Source organism: Sinocyclocheilus grahami, unplaced genomic scaffold (genome assembly GCF_001515645.1).
Source record: "Sinocyclocheilus grahami isolate Dianchi unplaced genomic scaffold, SAMN03320097.WGS_v1.1 scaffold58.1, whole genome shotgun sequence".
Taxonomy (NCBI): Eukaryota; Metazoa; Chordata; class Actinopteri; order Cypriniformes; family Cyprinidae; genus Sinocyclocheilus; species Sinocyclocheilus grahami.
In genome coordinates, this window is record NW_015505237.1 from 568,608 (window position 1) to 588,373 (window position 19,766).

Below are 19,766 nucleotides of genomic sequence, written 5' to 3' on the forward strand. Positions count from 1 at the left end.
TAATGTGTGAAAGGGGGGGGGGGGGGGGGGGGGGATAATGTTAGGACAATTCCAAGGGCGGGCCTGGAATGCGTTTTTTACGGAGGGGGACCCCACACCCCAAGCCCGCCCGTTGAAATAAATAATACATATAGATACTTAAATCAAATCACTAACAATCGATTAAGAAAGAAACAAATAAAGACCAAAAACCCTGACCATATGTCTAATTACACACACACACTGTCACTTTAATCAGTCTGAATAAGCTCTTTTGCACTACAAATCATTTTTTGCACAACAATCATTATATCTGCACTGTTGTTTACTTTACTGGTTTGCACTCTATCTGCCATATGCCTTGTGCTTTATATATATATTTTTACATTTTACCTTATTTGTATATTTGTATAGTTGTATTTTGTATTTAATCTGTATTTATGTTATCTGTATGCACCAAGGGTCTGAGAGTAACGCAATTTCAATTCTCTGTGTGTATGTGCTGTACATGTGGAAGAATTGACAATAAAGCAGACTTGACTAATTCTGACCAAAAATGGTCTAACTCTTCCACACAACTGAATGAACTCATCAGTATCTTAGGTAAACAACTCAGGTAAGTATTCCAGGTAAGTAATAGGGCCTACACCAATTAATTCTCTGACACAAATGGACTTCTCTAGGACATACAAATCTTAAAATTAATTACCAATACCATAAATAATCAATAGAAACAAATAAAAACATTAAAGCATATATAAAGCATATATATATACACACACACACACACACACACACACACACAATAATTTATGAGTAATATATCATAACTCTAAACCAATACTGGGTCCTAACCATGCCATTCCCTACTGACTAATACTACTTTAGCTACTATTCCAAAAGTTCGTGTTGAAAGACGATGATCTCTTTAAGTACTTATTGAAATAACACCCAACCCAAAAGAAATGATGTGAAATAACCAGTCCTTAAAAACACCCCAGGCATTTACCAGTCAACAGCATTTGGGCTGGTGGAGAAGAAGGTGGAGGAGCTCATCCTGTTAGTGAGGGGAGTCTCCTCCTCTTTCACAGCTCCACGTCCGCTCATCCACGCACATGGTCCACATCTCTTCACCAAGTACAGGTGAGAGCTGATGAGTAAGTTAGATCACTTAAACTTGATATTTCACACTCCAGCCTCAACCGCATCAGTTGGTAGTGCTAGCAGGGTGAGTGCTACAGCAGAGGCGCGTGTGTTACCGCTAAAACACATAAGCTAACAGCAGTGGATGTGAATGGAGTCAGAGATGTTTTCTTATCTTTTTATCCTATTGAGGAGAACTTATTCTTAGCTTTGAAGTCAAGTAATATGGAAATTATGAAATTTGACGGGAAATCGTGAAATTTGAAATCAAATGTTTTAAGAGCTAACATTAACTTAACCTGAACAACGTGTTAACTTCCTTAACGTGTAACGTTAGCTCGCGCTGGTTGGTTTCAGCGACCATATAGAGATTAATTACTTATAAAATACTAGTCACTGAATATTGTTTTGTAATATCTACCGTTCTGACTGTTCATAAGTGCAGGATGCCGTTTTGTGTTCAGTGTGTTGTCGCGAATCGAACATTTAAACCCGGGTAACGTTACGTGTTTGACAGCATGGTGAAGCGCGCAGAAGCTTAAAATATACGTATTTTACAATATTAATGAAAACAACAGTAATAAAAGGTGTGCGAGCATAATTTAATTATCACTGAGGAAATGTTATATGTGTTCAATGGATAAACTTGTACAACCAACAACAGGTTTGTACATCTTCCGGGTGTATATACTTACCGTGTTACCTGTATGTAATTATCTACGTTCACGTGCCTGTATCACTTTCTGAGTAAGTTTAATAGTTTAGTTAGGATTATATTCTAAAAAATGTGGTGTATATGGCTCAGCTTCACAGCTAATACTCCTGCATACTTTCAGAATGGTTCAAACTTGCACATTTTGTTCCTACCATTCTCACTGGAGATGGCGCATAAGAAATGGTCATTTAATTACAGAAATTAAGACATGAGGCTGTTACAAATGTATAACTTGTCAAGTCCTACTGCACATTTATTTTAATTTTATTTGTAAAAAAAAAAAGTAATCAAATTCTGATTAATATCATGTCATGCACACAAAACCTGTTTTTATGGTTAAAATGTAAGATGTAGACCAGTGGAATGAAAAACAATGCAAGGTCTAGATGTGGGGTTTTAAAAGTTGAACAGCTTTTAACCTGGGCACTGCATTTTTCATTTTTAAGACTCTGCGAAAAGAAGAGAACAGCAGTCAGGGATATCCGTCAAGTGCATGTTTAGATAAAAGAAATCAATGAAAAGGTGTTCTTTGTGAACAGCCCCTTATGCAACTCAGTCATTGTTTAAAAATATGTAACTTAACATGAAAAGAATTAAGGCATTAAACATTGGCATGTTCATTTTCTGCTGTTAAAGATTATACCGTACAGTGGCCCCAAAAATATATTTTTAAAAGGGGTCATAATATGCGATTTCATTTTTCCTTTCTCTTTGGAGTGTTACAAGCTCTTGGTGCATAAAGAAGATCTGTAAAGTTGCAAAGACTAAAGTCTCAAATCCAAAGAGATATTCTTTATAAAAGTTAAGCGTTAACCACGCCTACCTAAAACGCCTCGTTCTAACACGCCCCCACATGTCTACGTCACGATGTGGGAAGATTTGCATAACGCCGCCCAAATGTTCACGCACAGATCGAAGGCGTAACTTTTATTCTCGCTGTAGTATTGTTGTTGCCGCCGCCATGTCGTGGAGATGCTGTGTGTTTAGTTGTGAAAGCGAAACTACTTTGTTTGGCCTTCCAAAAGAGGACGATATCCGCTTCGTTATGCCTGGAGCTGATCCGTGCTGGTCGCTGAGGAAATACAACAACTTCCCGCTGTGGATCGCCGGATCGGCTTTCACCGTGGACGGAGCGGAGTCCAGCCCGGGGTCATCCCATGTGGTTGCCGCAAGCCTGCCGGACGCTCCTTCGTTCAGTCCGCCGGTCGCGCCGTTCTCAAGGCCGCTGGCCTTCGCTCACTCTAGCCCTCCGTGTGTGATGCTGTGTGACGCATTTTATGGAAGACTGTTTTCTGAACCTGCAGAGTAGCATACAATGGGTCTGTGCTCAAAGGCTGTTCTATAAAGTGGGGTAGTTCCAACTTCGCAAGGGCAGTCTGGCGCTTCTGACTCACAGCCTGTAAGTACATATTTTTATATTTAATGAATTTGCCAATTCAAACGCGAGTAACGCTTGTTGTTTGTCGTTTCTCCGATCACAAATGCAGACATGGTTTTATGTTTACGCGGCGCGATTAGGGATGGGCGATATCTTATCGTTTGCGATATACCGGTAAAAATTCTCCCCACGATAAGAATTAGTCTTCCTGCGATAATAACGATAAAGTCTAGTTGTTGACATATTTATGTGTGCGACAGTGCGGAGCGACATCACGGAAAGCGGACGTGAAATTGAGGAGTAGCCTATATCGCTAAATGAGGAGCTCAAGCTGTAAATGGTTTGGTTAGGGCTGTACAGTGGACAAAAATTCGGTCTGAATGTACTACAGTAGCACGTGTGCGATACAGTTTTGCATGTGTATGAGCCTGTTTACAAAACTGTTGTCCAAACAAAGTTTCTGTGCAAGAGCGCCCTCCGTCTTCCAGTATGAATTAAACAGCCTTTACATTACGTGTGAACTCATTAACCTCATTAAGACCTGGCAAAACATTTTAGGAAAAAAAATTATTTTTTGATGTCATTACATTGTTTAGAGCATTCAAAAAAATGTAAACAAAAAAAACAAAAGGTTATTTCATTCATAAGTTATGCTACGTCCTTGGTAGAGGACATCGGTTTCTTAAAAAAAAAAAAGACATGATTGAACATGCATAGAAAAAAAACAATAGATTTTTTTAAAATCACCAATACATTTTTAGTTTTTAGGATTTTTTTTTTACCAAACTGTGTATAAAGATAATTCTCAACTGTTATAACAGATTGATTTGATATACCATTTTTCTTCATGCAAAATGTGTGTAAATTGTCCACAAACAGGTTTTCTCATTATATATAATGTATCTATAAACTAAATCTAATTTGCATATTCATGTGTTTTTGGGGCAACATGTAATGAAAAAAAGAAGTGTAATATTGAAAGTAATAATTGACCAGATTTTCATAATATTTCATAGGAATATTGAAATATATTTTCTTTCCCTATTCATTTGTTGTGTCTCCCAAAATGCGTAATAAACATGCTTTTAGTCCCGGTGTCCTCATATGAGGACATGTATGAAATCAACCTCCTGTTTCGTAACAGTTATATTTTGATTTGAAACCCCATAACATTTTCCTAAGATTTATGACACACAGTTTAAAAATTTGTCCGATTTAAATGACAATTACAAAATATTATCATATTTCCATAAGAGTGTCACTAAATTAATATCAGACATTTTTGAAGACCAAGGAGAGGGGGTGGTCTTGGTGAAACATCCAAACATTTAGTATCTCTGAAAAGCCCTGAATGTACAGGACATCCAGACTGTGGCATGTATAGTCTAAGAGAAATTCACTAAAATATAATGTCCTCATATGAGGATGCAGAGTCTCGGGAGGTTAATGCTCATCCTATTTTGGATAAAAATAAAAAAAATAATACTTTTCTTAAAAGAAACAGGATTCCCTGAATTATCGTCATTGATATCGTTATCGTAATAAATACCAGAAATATCGTGATATATTTTTAAGCCCATATCGCCCATCCCTAGGAGCGATACGCAACGCATCGCGTAAAAACATAGTATAAGTCATTATAATCAGTAATTATGTCCCCACTTGATGCAACAAATGCCTCGTTTGTAATGGGTTTTATTGGTTTTGTCTCGCCGTGCCGGGAGACGGCATCACAGTGTGTTAAGAGGCGTAACATTTGCTTCACACGCTTGAGGTATTCAGCCAATCACAATGCACTGGATAGCTGGCCAATCAGAGCACACCTCGCTTTTCAGACCAATGAGCTTTGTAAAAATCGATGCGTTTCAGAAAGGCGGGGCATAGAGGAGAAACAATAATGTACAGTATGTGGAAAATAATGTTTTTTGTTTTTTTACCTTAAACCGCATAAACACATTGCATTACACCAAATACACAACATAATGTTCTTTTTAGCAATGTCATATGACCCCTTTAAGTCATACTTAAAAATATGACTTTTACAAGCTTTCAATTCTCTTTACAATTCTTTTGGTGTATAACATTGTCATGCTGTTCAAATGAGCATGTTCCCCCCACTTAGTTTTAGTGTTCAGTGAAAGTCTTTATCGCTAGTAGATTTATCTCTAAAAGCAGTTAGTTCAGCAGGCTGTAGTTGATGACCGCACCCAACTAAGCGTTGCCTGGTTCTCTTCTCACATTGTACTGGTTTCCTCCTGATGTCACTGCACTTGCTCTGTGGCATCATGGGCAGCAGGTGTGGGCAAAACAACTGAGGCTCAATTAAATAACTTGTTCTTCAAGAGGGCTTGTTAGCATTGATGTTGGAGCGATTAAGCTACTTTTTTTTTTTTGAACAAGTCTAAATTGTTTTGTGTTGTCAATAACATGCCACAGATGCTGGTGGCACAATTGTATTAAACCTACAACATTCCATTAACTGTGTTTTATCTCTCTTATCACCTTCCAGATTTGAGACAGAAAGAAAACAACGATGAAACTTGGCTGAAACTCCAGGTTTGATGTGTACAGACTCTTGTGTAGTTGATGGTCCAACGTCACATTCTTGATTTTTGTAGTACCCCTGCCTCTTGAGTTGAGTTCATCATGGGGGACGCCGACTCCACCAGCTCCATGCGTCTAAAGCAGGAGATCTCACTACTCCATGGTGTCTGTCTCATCGTGGGGAACATGATTGGCTCGGGCATCTTTGTTTCTCCCATTGGTGTTCTGGAGAAAACAGGATCTTATGGTCTGTCTCTGGTGGTTTGGGTTATTGGAGGAATCTTCTCTGTTTTTGGCGCCCTGTGCTACGCTGAGCTGGGCACAACCATTCGCAAGTCGGGAGCTAGTTATGCCTACATCCTGGAGACCTTTGGGGGCTTCCTTGCATTCATCCGTCTGTGGACCTCACTGATGATCGTGGAACCGGCCTGCCAGGCGGTCATTGCGCTTACTTTTGCTAATTACCTTGTGAAACCGTTCTTCCCCACCTGCCCGGCACCAAATCATGCAGTACGGCTCATAGCGGCTATCATTATAGGTAAGTGTACTCATGCATGCTTTGATAAACACACATGTAGCAGCACTTGAAACTAATATAAATAGTGGCACAATAAAGGCTGGCTTTCCCGGGGATTCATTACTGTTTACTGTTCACACAGCGCAGTGTGTATGAGAGTACTCTGAAAAGAGCAACTCGTGTTAACTTATGTCAAAAATAAATCATACCAATTTATGCCGCTACCTGTTGATCGTAACAGATCATGGTATTGATCTGCATACCTTTATTTACATAATTTGTTTAGTTTGTGTGGTTGCCTTACAGTCCCCATACAAAATAGAAAATACATATATTGTAATAGTAACTTCATGTACACAACATTTGTGTTGTTAGTTACTGTTAAAATGGAAACTTTTAAAAGTTGTTTTCATTCATAAAAATTAAATGTTATTATTAGATGATAAACTTTAACTTAATAAACAAATGAAAATGTGCTTTGGTAACTAATTGAAATGCAATAATAATAATGCAATAATTATAAAAAATAACTAAAACGGAAATAAAAAAATGAAAGCTAAATAAAAATAATTAAAAAGCATAAAACAAAATTACTGAAACTTAAACAATTTTAAATGAATTTTTTAATTGAATAAATGTCCACCAGGGTGCTCATGGTGCAATTTTCTCTGCAATGTTATTTTATTCATTTCCTTTTTTTATTTGAAATTTGTGTTTTCTTTTTACTCCTTTTGATTTTCTTCATACTAAAACATCCTTGCAAGTTGCAATGATAAAAAGTGGCAAAGTCTCTTTTCCACTGAGTTAAATCCAGGAACCTTCTTTTTCCTTCATCAGAAAGTACAAATTTACTTCGAAAATTTTTGGGTGAACTACCTCTGTGGACTCGGCTGTTAGATTGTGTAGTTTCAATATTAACTTGTTAATTACACAGTCCAGCAGGTGAGTCGGCACTGCAGTGTGAACAAACTGTCAACATTTTCATTTGCCTAAAGTACATACTCGTACTACTTTGCATAAACTTGTACTTTGTTCTTGTAATTTGTTAAAATGAAGTGAATACTGTCTATATAAATTTTTAAAGGGGTCATGTGATGCGATTTCAAGTTTTCCTTTCTCTTTGGAGTGTTACAAGCTGATTGTACATAGATAAGATCCCTGAAGTTGCAAATACTAAAGTCTCAAAACCAAAGAGATATTCTTTATCGAAGTTAAGACTCTGCCACGCCCCCCTAAAACGGCTCGTTCTAACACGCCCCACATATCTACCTCAATATGTGGAAATATTTGTATAATGCCGCCCAAATGTGCACGCAAAAGAAGGCGTGGTTTCAGTAACTGCAGTTAGTGTTGAAGCAGCCATGTCAGGGAGACGCTGTGTGTTTCTAGGAGAAAGCAAAAGCACTTTATTTGGCCTTCCGAAAGTAGATGCATTTAGGAATCATTAAGATTACTTACAACAGAACAGCAATGCATTTTATGGATGACCGTTTCGTGAACCTAGGAGAGGAGGTAATTCTGACTTTGCTATGACAATCTGGCGCTTCTGAATCAGCTACTGTTTTGTTAATAGTTTAAGTATTTGCTATTGACTGTTCAAATGCGGAGTTTTGCGTATCGTGTGTGTGTGTGCGCGAGAGAGAGAGAAGGGGGGCCAAATACACAAAATAATGATCTTTAAAAAAGCATCATACGACCCCTTTAAGCAAGTGTTTTCTGTTAGTTCAGCTGTTAATTCCACTGCGGCTGCCAATCTGTTCTCTCCATTCCTGTCAGTGTTGGTTGGCATTATTTAGACATTTTATTTGTCAACCAAATACTTTCCATTTGGGCTGGAGTCCGTAACCCTGCCAAGACCTCCACGAGACCTTTTTATGACCTTTACCTTTTATGTTTTAAGTCACTGGTGACTGTTTCCACAGAGATCATGCGCAGTTTGTTTGAGTTCAAGGGAATTCTTGGGTATTTGTCACCTGTGGCATGTTTTGCTACTTACTGCGGCAAAGTCCACCCAAGTACTTAGCAAACAGGCCTGAACCACAATTATGCAAGCTTATATAACAGTGTAATTCTACAGGGTTTAATTTCCATTTAGTGACAAATAGCACTTTATTTGGACCTGGTCTGTACAGTTTCATCAGAATGAGGTGGCATTTGAACTGAGATTAAATCTGGAACAGAAATACCTCAATTAATCTCCTGGGTATCACAGCGCCAGGACGTCCAGTCACGATGGTATCTGCAGTTTTGAGAGACTGTTTATCGAGGAGTGAATTACTGTCAGACTTGGTTTGTTGGTGAAATTAGATGCCAGGAGTGTTCACTGCAGTATCAGATGAATGGAGGAACTTGAATTGCCTGTCAGTAAAACAGCAGAAGCAGGAGTTGAGGGTTTACTCTGTTCTGAAAAAAACTCAAACGCAGCCTAATTTTATAGCCCTGGACAACCTGTCAGTGAATCTAAATACTTACGACACATTGGAAATTTACGTTCATCTACAAGGAAATAGTAATAGTAGTTATAATGGAACACAATTGCACAATGCAGCTATGGAACTATTACACACATGATCAAAATGGACATTAAGAAATAACAGTTGCAAACAGCAATTAAAGTATATTCGGTATACGCATTGTCTGGCTTTTATATGGGCATGTCTGTCTCTGTTTCCTTTGCAGGTCTTCTCACCTTTGTGAACTGCATGAAGGTAAAATGGGGGGCCATTCTTCAGGTCATCTCTACTGTGGCTAAAGTTCTGGCTCTCATAGTCATTATCATTGCTGGAATGATTGTGCTGGCCCAAGGTTTGAACATACTGACACACGTGTTGTTTATTATATATATCTTATACCATATTACAGTTAAAATTTTGGGGGTTTTAAACTTAAACTTTTTTTTTTTTTAAAGAATTAAATATTTTTACTGAGCAAAGACACATTTAATTGATCAACATGATAGTTAATTGTATCCATTTATAATATTACCAAAAATTATATTTCAAATAAATGCTGTTGTTTTCTATTCATCAACGAGTCCTGAAAAACTACATCATGCTTTCCAACATGATAATGAGAAATGTTTCTTGAGCAGCAAATCAGCATATTAGAATGATTTCTGAAGGATCATGTGACACTAAAGACTAGAGTAATGATGCTGAAAATTCAGCTTCGCATCACAGGAATACATTACATTTTAAAATAGATTAAAGTAGAAAACAGTTATTTTAAACTGTAATAATATTTTACAATATTAATGTTTTTACTGTAATTTTAATCAAATAAATGCATCCTTGGTGAGAATGAGATTTTTTTTAAAAATACCGACCCTATACAGTAGTGCTACACATTTATATTTTTGAGAGTTGTTACTGTTTGTTTTTGACATTTGACTGCATCTGCATTGCTGTGCCACAGGAAAAACGGACAACTTTAGGGATTCGTTTGAGAACTCTAAACTGGATCCAGGAAACATGGCTCTGGCTCTGTATGCCGCTCTGTACTCATACTCAGGCTGGGACACCCTGAACTTCGTCACAGAGGAGATTAAAAACCCAGAGAGGTACTAATACTCATGACATTTTACTTAATATTAAGACATGCTCCACTCATCATGAGTAAGAATCAATAATAATAGAAGGATTTCTCATGTCCCGGCTTAATATGCAGAGATAACTATAAGTAAGCCATATGTAGGTTGATTGCCCTGAAAAGCTTATGCTATAGTACTTTCGAAACATTGCTCAATTCATTTAAGCAATTGAATCAAATTGGCTCAACCAATGGCATTCATTTGGGGTGGGACTATCGGTTTTACTGACCAGTGGCAAACTGGGGGTGTGTTTGGAAAAAAGTCATCATCTGTACAATCCTTTTTGGTGCAGAAATTTCACACTTCATCTTGAATGAATGTCCAACAGTTTTGTTGCAAATCAATCAGGAAGATGTAGTATGTAAGCAAAATCTGTCTTTCTCTTCTACAGGAACCTGCCATTGTCTATAGCGATCTCCATGCCTATTGTCACAATAATCTACATCCTGACTAATATCGCCTATTATGCAGTGCTGGACATGAATACACTGCTACAGAGTGAAGCTGTGGCTGTGGTGAGTAAAACATTTCTTGGGAGCTGAATTTTATGATAAAAAAGATACATTGAATATCTCAAGCTACTGTAGCAAAGCTTATTTTTAACCCACATGATCTTGGATGTCACATGGAAGTTAATGGACCGCGTCTGTTTAGTTTATTTGCTCCAGATTTGATCATGTTTTCATCTCCTGTTACACTGATCTGGTTAAGCAGAGCAGCTTGAGGCAATGTCCTCTCTCTAGAGATGCTCGATGACATTAGTCCACAACCACAGAAGCTCTGCTGCCTGTAATTATGCTAGTATGCTGCTCTGTAGAAGTTTTAATGGCCAACAAACTGTTTACTGTGTTTGAAGCATTGTTTTGTTTCTGCTGGGTCCTGTTACATTTTTGTATGCAGAGACAACTACATTCTTCCAAAACATTGCTCTGCTTGTTTGAGCATCTAACACAACAACATTAGCTTAACCAGCTGCACAATTAATCAAGGGCTCGGTATCGATTCAGATGTCCCGATTCGATTTCGATACGCAAGCTTTCGATTCGATTCTCGATTTATTTTTATTACATTCAGTGAATATAGTTTTAATACAAATGCTATTGATATTTCTAAAAACTTAACAGTAAACATCAGTTTACAAATGGTGAATTAATAAAAAGAAATTAAGAACCACATGCCTGTATTTTAAACATATTCTTTTTTTTTTTTGTATAGGGTCCTTTTTTAAACAATAATAGGACCCTATAAAATGTTCTTAATTTTTCTGGTAATCAGATGAAGGCATAAAACATTAATTTAATTTATCCTAATCAAATTAAAATTAAACCCTTTTCATTTTTGGCAAACAAAGTGCTGCACAACAGAGGTTTACTGTTAAAATTAAAAAGATAACGGATGTGATTATTTCTTTAAAAATAAAGATTTATTAATATTTATTAGCAGTAGTAGCATTGAGTCTTAAGACTGCTAAATAGTAATATATTCTGACAGTAGAACATTAAACTAAACTTTTATTTTTGACGGGTTGCCGTGAAGAACTTGCAGCTGCTGTGTATGTGATATGACGGTAGATTTCTCAAATGAAACAGTAAATGCTAATGAAGTGACTCTCAGAGCAGCTGGAGATGACATTCGTGTTCATATCATCATATAGTGAGACGGCAGAAGCTGAAAACACCGCGAGCGTCATCCACGCTTTAGTATGTGTGTAGTAAACAAAACAGTGTGCCCCGCCATTCATTCATTGCTGAAATCATGGCGCCTTATGTGTGATATCAGATGCTTCCGCAGATTTATAGTATTACTATAGCATTTCACCTGAGCATTGCGAATCACACGTATGGCCATGATAAGCGCTGAATGAATGACAGGCTTTCTGTTGTAACATCGCGCAAGGTAAATAAGGGTGACATCTAGTGGAGAAGACTAATGATAAGATTCACGTTAATCAGATCTTGTTTTAAATGTGTGCTGAAATAAATACTGGAAAAGATCGATTCGTGGCTTTTGAGAATTGATATCGAATCGACGTCATTTAAAAAAAAACGATTAATCGGAAAATCTATTTTTTTTTGCCCAGCCCTAATTAAAAAAAATAATACAATTTTGCGATATTGCTTAGTGAGATTGTCTAGTCTCAAAGGCTGCAATTTAATTAAATTAATACATGCGTTGCATCTATCACAGTGAAGCGTGGCACTGTTCATTTGTACACGAGCAGCTCTGAGTTTTTTGTTCAGTGTCTCAGAATGGTTTGCAATAACTTCTGCTCCACATGAACTAATCTCTACATCTGCTGTGAGTCTGGTTCACTTCTGCATTTGGGAACACAGCTTACACTGATAATTTTCCTAAACAATGTGAAGTGCTTATAAACCGGCTGTTGACTAAAGAAGAGAAGTTTTAAAGGGGTCATATGACGTTGCTAAAAGGAACATTATTTTGTGTATTTGGTGTAATGCATTGAGTTTATGCGGTTTAAGGTTCAGAAAATACATTATTTTCCACATACTGTACATTATTGTTTCTCCTCTATGCCCCGCCTTTCTGAAACGCGTCGATTTTTACAAAGCTCATCGTTCTGGCCCACTGGCCAGCTATCCAATGCGTTGTGATTGGCCGAATACCTCAAGCGTGTGATGGAAATGTTACGGCCCTTACCATACTGTGATGCTGTGTCCCGGCGCGACGAGACAAAACCAATAAAACCCATTACAAATGAGGCATTTGTTGCATCCAGTGGGGACATAATTACTGATTATAATGACTTATACTGTCTTTTTGCTCGTTGCATTGTGTATCGCACTGCGTAAACACAAAACCTGCATTTGTGATCGGAGAAACAACAAACAACAAGCGCTACTCGACGCTGCTCAAAACTTGCATTTGAATCATCAGTGGCAAATTCTTTAAATATAAAAACGTACTTACAGGCTGTGAATCATGAAGTGCCAGACTGTCCTTGCAAAGTTGGAATTGCCCCACTTTATAGAAACAGACAGGCTACTCTCCCAGTAAATAGTCCTCCATAAAATGTGCTGCACACATCTGAATATTTGGGTTGAACTGTTCTGGAACAGTGTTGTAAATACAACTTAACCACTGATTTCTAGTCGTGTCCTCTTTTGGAAGACCAAACAAAGTAGTTTCGCTTTTACAACGAAACACACCGCGTCTCCACAACATGGCAGCGGCAACAACAATACTACAGCAAGAATAAAAGTTACGCCTTCTTTCTTTGCGTGAACATTTGGGTGGCGTTATGCAAATCTTCCCACATCGTTATGTAGACGTGGGGGCGTTAGAACGAACCGTTTTAGGTAGGCGTGGTTGACTTAACGTTTATAAAGAATATCTCTTTGGATTTGAGACTTTAGTCTTTGCAACTTTACAGATCTTCTTTATGCACCAAGAGCTTGTAACACTCCAAAGAGAAATGAAAAATTGAAATCGCATCATATGACCCCTTTAAGCTTTAAGAGAAGCAATTTTCCACCAAAGTAAAAAGCTTGTTGGTTTAAAAAATATATAAGAGAGTTGTTAATATTATTATTGTAATTTTACAGTTGTAGTGTTAAAATATAAACAAAACAAAATAGATACTGTACATTGTGTTATATTGTGATCTCTAAATTCACTTGTAGCATTTAAATGGGCTCATTTTAGTGTTTAATTTTTTTATTATTTAGACAAACTAATATAGAGTGTCAGCCATTTATTGGTTAATTGTCATAATGAAAAAAAAACACTTGCTTTTATGTCTAATACATTCATGCTTTTAATACTGTGAACTGGACTTTGCATTGCTGCAGCACACACAACAATACACATCTTTCTGGTTACTACTGTTTCTCTATCTTATACACTGTATTCCTTACCAATGTCGTATTGTCCTGTGACATACTGTACTATGGCTAATAATGTTGGACCTTATTATGTCACTGTTTACATTCCTACGCATTTGCACTTATGAAATTGCACTGTCGATTGATGCTCTAATGTAATCTTGTTGTTCTTACAGCAATGACAATAAATTATTATTATTATTAACACAGACGTTTGCTGACTATGTGCTGGGATATGCTAGCTGGCTCATCCCGCTGTCTGTGGCCATCTCCTGTTATGGAGGTTTAAACTCCTCTATCATTGCCGCATCCAGGTAAAGATCTTGTTCAGAGTCTTCTGTCGTTTGATGAGTCGATGCATGGTGGCAGGAATTCAGTTTCTTAGCCAAATCCTTTTTTTCCTTTTAGGCTATTCTTTGTGGGTTCACGTGAGGGCCATTTACCCAATGTCCTCTGTATGATCCATGTCAAACGCTACACGCCAATTCCAGCCCTGCTGTTTAATGTGAGTAAGCAGGCTGAGACATGCCTGTACTATGTAGAAAATGTAGAATATCCATGTTATATACTAAAAACAGGACGCTTCAATCTGTATGATCTGCTTTTTATCCTCCTCCCATAGGGTGGCATGTCACTCATATTTCTCTGCGTGAAAGACGTGTTCCAGCTTATTAATTACTTCAGTTTTAATTACTGGCTGTTCATCGGCCTTTCTATAGGCAGTCAGATCTACCTGCGCTTTAAAGCACCTGACCTGCCCCGTCCTGTTAAGGTAAGTCAATAGCTCTGTTACAGACCCAAAGCTACTGTGCTAATACCCACTACCTGTGTAATACTAACCATTAGAATTGACTGATTCTGAATTGTCTCCATGTACACACTCCTAGTACTAGCACACCTCGTGTGAAGGAGATTTTCAACTCACAATTCATTTTCTCAATGGTAGACTTAGACAAATGAAGATATTTTTGATGAAATCCGAGAGCTTTCTGACCCTCCATAGACAGCAACGCAACTACCACATTCAAGGCCTAGAAAGGTAGTAAGGACATTGTTAAAATTGTCCATGTGACATCAGTGGTCCTTACTATCTTTCTGGGCCTTGAACGCGTCAGTTGCGTTGCTGTTTATGGAGGGTCAGAAAGCTCTCAGATTTCATCAAAAATCTTAATTTGTGTTCCAAAGATGAACAAAGTTCTTACACAGTGTCCTAACTACACGCGACGTGATGCCACGACACATGATGAAAGGCGACACGCAAAATTTCAAATTTGAGAGACGGTTTCTATTTTTGCGAAGTCGCAGCTGGAACAACAAGATACAAACTATATGACCGTAATCTCAGGTACTGATTATGTGCTTTATTCAATGTTAAAAATTGTTTAATGTGCGTTTGAATATCATTTTGTGACCTTATAGCCATACTGAAAGCAACAGATAGTCTCCGCAGATCTCGAAAATAAATTAAAGCAAACATTACGTTTAAAACTGCGAACTCGGTGTGAACCAACAAGCGTATTCCATTACAAATGTGGTATCAGTCACTCAGTATGTACATTTAATAATGTTAAAAAGGCTTACTATTTAGGAATTAGAATATAAACTTATCCATTTCGTTATGAGTGCAGTGTCCTTCCAGAGAGAGCCCGCCCACACGCGCTTCTGATTGGCTGTGATATTTGATTGATTCTGTGGTGTCGTATTGTCGTGTCAAGTTTGGTGTGGACAGCCAAATTGTTTGTCGCTGGAATCTTGTCGCGTCGCGTCGCGTGTAGTTAGGACATGGTGTTACGGGTTTGGAATAACATGAGGGTGAGTAATTAATGACAGAATTTTCATTTTTGGGTGAACTAACCCTTTAAGAATTACTTGTAAACTTGAAGACCTGAGCTATGAGGTTGTTAATCAGTTGTACATGCTTTAAAAAAACTACATTACCCATGATTCTGTACACTCTAAAAAAAATGTTGGGTTAAATATAACTCAGCGCTGGGTTAAAAAGGGACAAACCCAGCTATTGGGTTGTTTTGACCCAGCATTTTTTAGGGTGTAGAGAAACTCTCCACCAATCAGAGAATCATGACAAGCAAATCAAGCCAGGATGACTCTTTGGTGCCCGTTTCAGTAGTCTCTCAAACTACTACTCTATATTTATAAATATGCAATTAAATGTAAAATATTTAGTTTTTATGTACATAATTAACATCTTTAATTGGATAGCTTTATATTTATCTGTTGTTATTATTTAGATTTGTCATTCACAATGCTCTTTCCCTCATTAAAGCCATGTGAATTCTCTTATAGCTGGTTGGTTTCAAAGATTATTTTTTTAAATTCCTATGGGAAAAACTTTATGGGAAAAGTACTGGAACCAAAGCTGCTGACAAAAGGGCTTTCTCTCTCTTTTTCTTCCTCTCTATCTCTATATCTGTCTCTCTCTAAAGGATATGTGTAATACTTAGTCAAGATAAAGTATCTAAGTATTCTCATCTAATAGAACAGCCTTCACATCAGAAGTGCATTTATGGTGCCTTAAAATGCTTCAGATAATAACCAATGTCATATATTTAATATTTGCAACAGTTGACATTTTTATTTCGTTATTGCCCCGGTTTATGATGTGCTTAATTGACTCTGTGTGTTTGTTTCCGTGTAGTTGAGTCTGTTCTTCCCTATAGTGTACTGCCTGTGCAGTGTGTTTCTGGTGGTTGTACCGCTCTACAGTGACACTATAAACTCTCTGGTGGGAATCATCGTCGCTCTCTCCGGGGCTCCTGTGTATTACATATGTGTGTACCTCCCGCCCAGCTCCAGACCCGCCTTTCTAGGACACATGCTCGGTGAGTGAGCAGTGAGCACACAAGAGCAAGAGCCTCACGTTTCTCTTGTCTCGCTTCTATTAGTTCAGCTGGGCACCTGCGGTACCTGCACGGCTCTGGTTTCTGCTGCAGGCTGTAGGAAGTGTTTTTACTTTGAAACATTCTCCTAGGTGCTACACCCAGGTTCTGTTTGCCTTCTAGGGGTTTTGTTGCATATATACATAATTGTGGTGATGTGTAATAAATTTGAGCCCAAGATGAATTCGCTGTTATGAAACGGGAGATTTCAGTCATTTTCCATAGATTTTTGGTCATACTTTACAGTGTTTATGATGTAGTTGTATTGAGTAATAAAACTCAGCTAAAGTGTTTAATACAGACAATTAGGGAAAGAATGTCACAGAAACTCGGGTGTGGGTTCTTTGGTCTGAGCCCTGTAAACAACCACCTAGCAACGACCTGGAACACACTAGCAACCATATAACAGTGTCTCGGCAACTACTTATGGCGCTTTTCCACTGCGTGGTACGACTCGGCTCGGCACGGCTCTGTTTGCGTTTCCACTGCAGTTCAGTACCACTTTAGAGTGGGCGGGATTATTCACGTGTCGTTATAGTTGCGCCGCCTCTATTGCTGCGACTCCTGAAAAACGTTTTCGTTCCGCGTCGCCCCATCAAGCTCTTGCTGGATCCACTCCTCTGCTATCAACGAGAGGAACGTCTGTTCTTCCGCAACAGACAACGAAACAGCCACTTTTTGGTTGTTAAAAAAGGTGCGCTTGTTCAAAACAGTTGCGTTCGATCCTTCGCTGGCTGTGCTGATTTAAATCTAGCATTTCTTTTGTGTTTGTGTCGCAAGTTCAGTGACGCAGGTAGTGACAATTCTCTCCGGCCAATCAGTGATCAGCAGAGTTTACACGTCACATTTTGGTAACGGTACGGTTCACTTGGAACCCCAACCGAGGTGGTACTAAAAAAAGTACCAGGTAATGTACCCAGTGGAAAACCCCCCAAAAGTGAACCGTACCATGCAGTGGAAAAGAATACCCTACTTATTAAGGTTGTAAAACTTCCACAGGCAAGCATCACTCATTTTCTTCAGACTATAAAAACTGAAAAAAAAGTTAGTATTTTAATTGTTAGGGCTGTTGTCAATTAAACTTTTTAAAGTAAGTCTAATTTTAATAGAATTGCATGTGCTAAATTTGAAACGTGCGCTGACTGAATTCTCAAAAACATCAAAGTGGTTCTTCACACTCAAATTTCTTCAAACTGTGTATTAGTATTAGTATTATTATCATCATTGTCAATGTTGGGGAAAGTTACTTTTAAAAGTAATCCATTACAATGTGTACCTCCATGAAAAAGTAACTGGCTTCATTACTTTTTATGGAAAGTAATGAATTAAGTTACTTTTACTTAAATTTTTCTCACCTGAGCAGGCTTATTCATTTTAATAAAAAAAACTCAAAAGTTGTATTTTTTGGCAACTGTAAAGGCCCTTTAACACCAAAAGTGAAATGAATAAGCCTCAGGCTGAAGGAACTGCCTCTTTCTCTGCACCTCACTCCCAAAAGTAATGCGTTACTTTACTAGTTACTTGGAAAAGTAATCTGACTTGTGTTATTTGTAATGTTACTTAATACGCTCGTTGTATTTTCATTTAAAATGAATGAAAATTGACAATTTATTTTCACTAAATTAATTAAATTGACAGTTCTATTCATTGTGTATAAAATGGACATGTAATGTAAAGTGTCACTATGCTTTTAGAAATGTTAATTGTTTGAATTAGAATCATCATAAAAAAACAACTTCAGCCTCAAGTTTTTAGAGCAGTTAGACTAGTTAATCTATACCATTTTGATCTTTGACATATGGACCAGTTAAGATGTTTTCAAGTAAGCCAAATATTTAATGTTCTGAATTATTTTCACATACAGTACTCATCTTTTTCTTTTTTCAGACACAATTTCATTGCAAACACAGAAGCTGTGTTATTGCTGCGTGGCAGAACCCGGTTTGAACCTGGACGATCCACCCGAGGATCACAAAAAGGAATAAACAAACATCGGCTCTAAAGGAAGCTGAACCAAGGAAGCCGGATTACCGAGACTTCTTTGAGAATAAGCCAACACTCAAGCCAGAACCTCACGTCTGCACCTTCCAGTCTTGAGCATGCATGGAATGGAGCAATGGATAGAGATGAGATTATGATTGAAATATTCAACCGAGTAAACAACTGAACACACAAGTACACACACCCTGTGCCTATGATCCCTCAGACCTGTGACTGTGTTTTGAACATTAAGTTCAGTCCAGTGGACACAATACAGTGGACCATTCAGTTAAAGACTGTTGTGAATGTGACAGTAATGTTGTTTTATTGAAATCAGGTTTATCTCCTTGTTTTATTCATAAATGTTTATTTTTTTGTCCTCCTGTGAGCTTCTGATGTTCATCACAACAGTCTTATATGAGGCTCTCTAGTAGGGATGATCAACTTTTGTTAGGCCTGTTAACTGAAACGTAGCGTCTCTAGAGATGTGCAAGATGCATTTTTGCTGGATAATGAATTTTGTTTACGGAGATGAAGGATTGTTCCATAGGTACTCCAGACTTTAAAGCCATATCTTTTTTTTTCTTTTTTTTGCAGTTATAACTCCAGTTGGGAAACTGACTTTTTTTTTTTTTAAAGTTACTCTGTGAGCCTTATTTCAGCTTTATATAAAGATTTATTTTATCTAGTGTGTCCTTATAGTCCAAAGCACAGCATGTGTTTTTATTCTGGATGCCCCAGGTTTTTGGGCAGTTTTTTGGGAGCACTGTCAGTATGTGCAAAAATGTTTGCCATACATAGACAGTAAAGATATTAAAATAAAAACAGCAGAGTTTGAGTTTACGAGAGGGGAGACGGTGTCTTAACGTGTTTGCCAGTTTTGGTCAATCCCAACTTCAGTCGTTTCCAAATAATTTTATTTTGTATGATTGCTGACATGCACAGACATCACTTTAAAAACCGCCTGTCAGATGTGACATTTTTCCGGATTTTTAGAGTACATCAATTCCTCATCTGATGGACTCATTAAAATAATAGACCAAAGAATTGGTAAAATGCATATCAGCAATTAAGAAGCCTTAAGATGTTCATGGCAGTAGATATTTAATATGTCTTAAAGCTGCTAAATAACAGCACATCTTGCCATTGCTCTTGTATTCTGTACTGCAGCACTTGATT

General features: G+C 37.7%; 2 protein-coding genes across 8 annotated transcripts in view; one reads left to right on the forward strand and one right to left on the reverse strand.

Moving 5' to 3' along the window:
* Nucleotides 1–1,057, reverse strand: part of LOC107584262 (stathmin-2-like) — a 15,234-nt gene extending 14,177 nt beyond the window's left edge. Inside the window, exon 1 of the mRNA XM_016270810.1 lies at nt 989–1,057. Within this exon, the coding sequence (XP_016126296.1) occupies nt 989–1,001 (13 nt within the window). The 5' untranslated portion in view covers nt 1,002–1,057. The remainder of the gene's footprint in view (nt 1–988) is intronic.
* Nucleotides 1,047–19,645, forward strand: LOC107584261 (Y+L amino acid transporter 2). 7 transcript variants are annotated; one of them, XM_016270805.1, is made up of 11 exons: nt 1,047–1,122; nt 5,725–5,771; nt 5,834–6,297; nt 8,956–9,081; nt 9,691–9,835; nt 10,257–10,380; nt 13,921–14,024; nt 14,119–14,215; nt 14,333–14,482; nt 16,367–16,550; nt 18,495–19,645. In XM_016270805.1, the coding sequence occupies exons 3-11, from the start codon at nt 5,862–5,864 to the stop codon at nt 18,590–18,592; spliced, it is 1,464 nt and encodes a 487-aa protein (XP_016126291.1). In that variant the 5' UTR covers nt 1,047–1,122; nt 5,725–5,771; nt 5,834–5,861; the 3' UTR covers nt 18,593–19,645. The 7 variants fall into 7 exon arrangements, with proteins under 7 accessions (XP_016126291.1, XP_016126287.1, XP_016126294.1 ...); XM_016270807.1 differs by lacking the exon at nt 1,047–1,122 and adding an exon at nt 1,144–1,207; XM_016270801.1 differs by having other exon boundaries at nt 5,725–6,297.
* The last annotated feature ends 121 nt before the right edge of the window (nt 19,646–19,766 follow it).

Coding starts and splice junctions, on each gene's coding strand:
- LOC107584261 (XM_016270801.1), top strand. CDS start 5,862: ATGGGGGACGCCGACTCCACCAGCTCCATGCGTCTAAAGCAGGAGATC. Junction 10,381..13,920: donor AGAGTGAAGCTGTGGCTGTG/GTGAGTAAAACA, acceptor TTATTAACACAG/ACGTTTGCTGACTATGTGCT. Junction 14,025..14,118: donor TCTATCATTGCCGCATCCAG/GTAAAGATCTTG, acceptor TTTTCCTTTTAG/GCTATTCTTTGTGGGTTCAC.